At 43.1% G+C, this 6,338-nt stretch overlaps 1 protein-coding gene across 2 annotated transcripts in view; it reads right to left on the minus strand.

The window, feature by feature from the left end:
- The window catches only part of BRD7 (bromodomain containing 7), a 29,449-nt gene extending 23,685 nt beyond the window's left edge, over positions 1-5,764 (minus strand). For both annotated transcript variants that reach the window (XM_080936607.1, XM_080936606.1), the window contains exons 1-4: positions 5,478-5,764; positions 5,078-5,286; positions 980-1,109; positions 618-675 (exon numbers count right to left, since the gene is read on the minus strand). In XM_080936607.1, coding sequence (XP_080792733.1) covers positions 618-675; positions 980-1,109; positions 5,078-5,286; positions 5,478-5,526 — 446 coding nt within the window. In that variant the 5' untranslated portion in view covers positions 5,527-5,764. The remainder of the gene's footprint in view (positions 1-617; positions 676-979; positions 1,110-5,077; positions 5,287-5,477) is intronic.
- Positions 5,765-6,338: the final 574 nt, after the last annotated feature.

A 6,338-nucleotide genomic window follows, 5' to 3' on the forward strand; every position in this document is an offset into this window, starting at 1 on the left:
TTTTACCTTTAATAAATAGTAAAAATACACACACCAAAGAATGTTTTAAAATAAGCTTCAAGCCAGGCCTGGTAGTGCACACCTTCAATCCCAGAGCTCTGGAGGTAGAGGCAGAGACAGGAGGTTCTGAGTTAAGGCCAGCCTGCTTTACAGTGAGCTTGGGTTGTGGATAGAGACCCTGCCTCAAAGCCAAATGATACATAGATAAAATAAATTCCATGCTTTTTTTGTTTGTATGTTTGATCTGTTTATGTACTTTATGTTCCATTTGAAGTTACATAAAATTTCTTGAGTGAAAAGAGATGAGTGGAAAAGTAAGCCTGACTTTATGGCATCTAGTTTCAAGTTTGAACACGAGGAACTAATTTAGAAAGGAGAAACCTGCCATTTCATAACGCCCTTCAAGTTACCAGTTAAAACAGACTGAATAAGAGTACACGTCACCCTCTTGGGACTGCTTCTGTTACCAGGCAAAGTACTTATAATTTACTTTAAAATCAAGTATATTTGGGTTTACGCTACACAATATGATTTTTAGATAACTAAAAGCAGAGATGTGGTTTGGATCACCCTTTTAATTACCATCTTTAAAAAAAAAAAAGCTGGAAAACATTTACCTTTGCAATTGTCTCATGAGCTGATTCAAAGCTTCCTGAAGGGGTGTCTGTTCTACTTCTAAAGCAAACAGGAAACATGTGTTAAAAAAGGCATTATCTAGCACTTCAGTTTTCTATTTATACAACTCATCTATGCCTCACTAAATACTCCACACAGAAATTCATTTTATCACAAAAGTATTGAAGGTTGAGAATGCTAGCTCAACACTGAAGCTAGCTTAGAGCTCTCATGCAGCAAGAGAGAGAACTTATAGTAAACTCATTACGAGTCTTTAAGTTGAAACTTGAGCTAATAATGTTCAATCCTTTTCTCTCCCTACAGCTTACTCTTCCTCACTCAGACAGCTCAGAGTAATTCCAACCTTCTTGTTTAGCTAAGGAGCTTGTGAGAGGCTTTTCAGGAGGTATGTCTAATCTTATAGGAACATGACACTGGAGATCTTTGTCTGCCTCATTCTCCACACGGTCTCGATCCCGCTTCTTTCTATCCTCCTAAATAGAACAAAGAGAAACAATTTAGAAATATCTCATAGGCAACATCTTTAAATATATATCATCTTAGTTTCAAAAAGGTATCACTGAAAATAAATTCTAAATTAAGAAATTGTAATGTATTTTGCTGCCATCTACTGGATAAAAGAATACATTCATCAAAGAAAATAAGTGTATTTCCCTATGACAGAAATAACTGATTAGAAAAATACTGTTCACAAACACAGTATTCTTCAAGCAAATCTAAAAGGATCCCATAACCTTCTGGGGAAAATCATAAAGCATTAGTGAGCTAATAAATAGCAGAAGACCTGAACAAGGAGATATGCCATGTTAGTGAAGTTAGTCAGCTCTCTCCACAGCCATCAGGCTCAAAATAATGCCTCTCAAAACCGTACAGCAACATTTTCCACAAAATCTGAGAAAACACATATATATTTTTTCTTGAAGAGTGAATGACTAAAAACAGAATAGTCTTGAAAAAGGTCACAGTCAGATAATGAGGATGCACTTCCCAGGAAAAAGCATTTGCCCAACAATAGAGGCTTGGCTAAGGCCTGTTTTCCAGTGCCACAGGCAATGAAACAAGGAAGCAAAAGCTAAAAAGGACAATAAATCTTACAGCACTAAGCATTTCATAGTATGGCTGTAAGGACATTGGGACAAACAGAACAGACTAAATCCAGAAACCAACACACACACAAACTCCCAAGACTTAAATGTACCAAACAAAACCTCAGACCTTCAGATAAAAAATTATTCTAATCAGAAGGAGAGTTTTTTCCTTAAATAAAGAAAACGCAAAACAAGTGATTTTTAAAGAACAAACCTGACTTAAAGACTTATTAGTTTATGTGTGTGTGCTAAGGTGTGCTCATGTACACATGAATACAGTGAAGGCCAGAAGAGAGCATCCGAAACCCTGGAACTAGCGTCCGGGAGGTTGTGAGCTGCATGATATGAAGGGCAAGTGTTCTTAACAGCTGTCTCTCTGGTCCAAATCTAAAATTTCATTTATAAACTTGGGTGCCTCAATAAAATAAATAAAGCAAGCTAAACTACAGACTGGAATGAAGTATGTGGAACACATTACTCATGAAAGAAAGAACAGAAATAGATATAAATGTTTACAAATCAATGTAAAGAGAAGAACCAAATGAAAATGACATCACAGTAACTCACAGAAAGGATGGATATGAAAACTAGCACAGGCTCAGAAACCCAGGAATTATAAACTTAAAAACTAAAAGACAGGGCTAGAGGGGTACGTCAGAAGTTAAGGAGGACTGGTGCTCTTCCAGAGAGCCTGGATTTGGTTCATATATGGTGTCTCACAGATTCAGACCCAGGGGACCCAATGCCTTCTTTTTACCTCTAAAGGGCACCAGGCATGCAATGGCATACAGAAATACATGCAGCAAAACACCTATCCACATTAAAATATAAAATAGAAACTTGAAAGGTAAATCTCTCTGATGGCAAAATGTAAATGTATGAACAAGTTTTTATAACATTGTGGAGTAATAAATACTGATACTTTCTACATCAGTGCCTCTCAACCTTCCTGATGCTGTGACCCCTTGATACAGTTCCTCATACTACGGTGACCCCAACCATGAAATTATTTTCATTGCTATTTTATAACTGTAATTTTGCTGTTACTGTTAGGTGACTTCCATGAAAGGGTCATTCTACCCTGAAAGGGGTTGAGACCCAGAGGTTGGGAACCAGTGTTTTAGGTGGTTGAGTAGGTACAATTAGGAAAGCAGTTATTATTACCTTGAAAGCTTGCCAAAGGTCTCCTCTGTTCTCATCTAATCCTTTCTTTGTATGTAGTTTAGAGAAACATCATAACACACACATACAGAAACACATAAAAGATAATTACTGACATTTTTTTTCCTTTTCTGAGACAGGGTCTCTCTTGTAGCCCTGGCTGTCCTGGAATTCGTTCTGTAGCCAAGGCTGGCCTCATGAACTTAGAGGTCTGCCCGTCTCTGTCTCTCCAGTGCTGTGTGTTATCATGTGTGGCTTCTTATTATGGTTAAGCTGACATACACCTTAGAATCATCTGAAGACCTTGTTACAACACAGGTGGCTGGCTAGTCAGGGTCTCCAGAGTTACTGACCTAAAGGTACAAAGTAGAGCCTGAGAACAAACTGCAAAGCAGTGACCATCAAAGCAATACCCATGTGACCTGAAAACTTTTAAGATGCACATTCTTGGCTCAGAAGATAAAAGTTTAGTTCTTCATTAAAGAAAACACACACACACACACACACACAAAACCTAAGTCAAAGAATAAAAAAATTAGAGGGAAGGAAGTGATCAGAGAGGTACTTCCACTCAACACCTCAGAGGAGAAAGCATAGCATCCACTGTAAAATGACAATGACAACTGAGGAGAGCCAATCCTGATGTTCCCAAAAAGCAAATACTGGTTATAGACTAAATCAAGACGTTTACCAGCAGCCAGAAAAGATGTAAAGTCTGCTTAACTCTCAATTTTAAAATTCTGAGAGAAGGGGGAATGGGAAGATGGCTCAACAATTCAGAGCTCTTGTTCTGGTCTGGTGCCTATATTAGACAGTTTAGGACTGCTTGTAACTCCAGCTCTAAGGAATTTGACACCCCCTTCTAGGCTCCACAAGTACTTACATGCACCCTGACCCCATGCACTAAATTTTAAAATTCTGAGAGAAAATATCTTTCAATTTTATTTTTTATACTGACTCAAACTCTGTATCTATATGAGAAGACTAGGGCAAAGAGTTTTAAATGTGGAAAGTGTACCAAAATCCACCTATTCAAATTTTTTCTTAGGCTAAGCCAGGGGTGGCAATGACCCAAGCAATAGGATAAAACAGAATGATAGATTAGGTCAGCTGCATACCTGACGTTCGAGAGCCCATGGGTATAATCAAGACAAGACTTCCTGAGGTCACAGGTAAAACAATTTACGTGTTCACTACCCAAATGCTCAGGTAAGACAAAAACATCCATGCCTGTGTGGTCCTGTCATTTAGGAAAAGAAAACTCCAGCCAGCCTGACCAAAGACTGACTATTGGCATAGTAAAGCTAAAGGTGATGAAAATCAGGGCAGAAAGGAGTAAATTTAAAACTTTTTTCCCTTCCTGATAATTTAAGACATTTTAAAGAGACAATTTCTAAGGTTTGGTTACTCGTTAATGACTGTATAAAGCAAAGAAAAGTTCTAAAACCAAGCTTCAGAAAGAATGATTTTCAAAAAGCACTAATGAATTTAGTAAGGTACTTGAAGGCAGTTAAAATTTTGGAAGCGCAGAATTCTAGGACAACTTCAGATCTGGAAGGGCTCACCTTTGAGAAGAAAGTTAATATGTTAATGCACACTATATCTGGTGAATCAAGACATCAGCTACTTATTCTTTTCTATTTAATGGAAATGGTTGTTTATTTTTACTCTTGGTTTATAGTTATTTCAGGCTCTCTTCAACAGACTCAAACTTGGCTTTTTTTTTTTTTTTTTTTTTTTTTTTTTGAGACAGTTGCATTTAAGCAGCAGCGCACAAGGTTGGCCTCAGTCTCCTGCATGCTGAGATTTGCAGGCACTCGCCATTCAGCTGGGCCAGCTCGATTTGGCATTAAAATAACTTATTTCAGAAGAGCACGTGGACACCTGTAGATCGCCTTCACTTCGGAAGAACAGCTACGCTGGACAAACCTCCCAGGCTTTGTGGTGAATAACTTCTCACCCTTCCAAGATAATTATCTTGAGGACCAGGACTCAGTTGCTTGGGGACAGTGCGAGAGCTCGAGAGGATAGTTAGGACAAGACCTGCTGAGCTCCCAGGTGAGTCAGGCTTCTGATCTGTCTGTCTGTCTGTCTTATGCCTCCACAAGCCAGACTTCCCAGGCCCCTTGGGGTCCCACGGACAGAGGATAAGGAGCTGGACACGGGGCCATAAACAACAAAGCCACCTTTACCTTGACTCTTCTCCGTTTTCTCCCCTTCTCTTCCCCCGGAGCCTGCTTCTCTCCTTTCTTCCTCTTTTTCCGTTTTCTGTCCTTGTGTTTGTCATGGTCGCTTCTGTCTTCGAAGAGGCTGGAGTCGTGCCCGGAGCTGCCCGTGGAGAGCTCAGTGACTTCGTTCCCTCCCACTTTGAGGACCAGCTTCAGGGGCTTCTCCACGTACTCTGAAACAAGAGCGGGGCGCGGGCTGACTCGGGGCCGACCAAGAGCGGGCGCCCCACCTCCCAGCGCCCCACGAACACCCGCCGGGGCCGGCAGGCCCGAGTCGAACGCAGCCCCGCCGGGGGATCTCCGCGGGTCGGGGTCTTGCGGGCAGGGGCGGCGCAGCTCCGCGGGCAGGCCGCCCGTTCCTCACCCTCGTAGAAGTGTCGGTCCGACTTGTGCTTCTTGTGCTTCTTGCCCATGTCCGACCGGGCCCCAGAGCCCGCCCCCCGCGCCAGGCCCAGGCCGTGCGGCGCCGCTTCCGGTCCGGGCCAGGCGAGCGGAGGGCGGGAGCGGGGCCCGCGAGACCCCGCGCCGCGAGGCAGGGGGACGGCACGCGCCCGGCGGCGCGAGGTCCCACACGAGAAGACCACGCGCGAGACGCGGCAGAAACGCGAGAGCAGTGGCGGGAGGGCGAGAGGCCGGCGCACCGGCGGGAGAGAGAGGCCGCCTAGCGGACCGGGTGTAGGAGGCGGCGCGTGGCGGCCCCTTGCGGCCGGAGGCGGCGCTGCAGCCTGTGATGGAGGGCGGGGCCGCGTCTGAGGGCGGGTTCGGAGGCGGGGCCTGTCTCTATGACTTTTTCATCCCTGACTCTTCCCTTCTTTCCTGAGTCCTTTTAACTTTCCTTTGATTTTGTTCTTGTCTTTAGCAATATTATTGAACTCCATCTGTACCGGATATGGCAGACCCAAGAATACTGGTTCTGCCAAGCCTAATGATCTTCGTTTGATCTCCAGGTTCCACGTGATGGAGAGAATCAACTCCTGAAAGTTGTCCTCTAACGTTTACATCTATTTATATCCCTTACACAAATAAATAAATGCGTACGGCGAGAGCAAAAACAAAGGCTTATTGATGATAGGGTAAAGCCTCCAAGAAGTTAACTAAATAACACGCACCAAGTGTGGAGCCGTCCTGTTGGAAAGTGAGACCCGAAGTGAAGGTGTGGTCTGGATTCAAAGTCTGGAAACACAGCACTGCTTAATTTGATTATTGCAGGTGACCAGGACGGTAT

The sequence above is a fragment of the Micromys minutus genome, assembly GCF_963924665.1.
Source record: "Micromys minutus genome assembly, chromosome: 24".
In the NCBI taxonomy this organism is placed as follows: domain Eukaryota; kingdom Metazoa; phylum Chordata; class Mammalia; order Rodentia; family Muridae; genus Micromys; species Micromys minutus.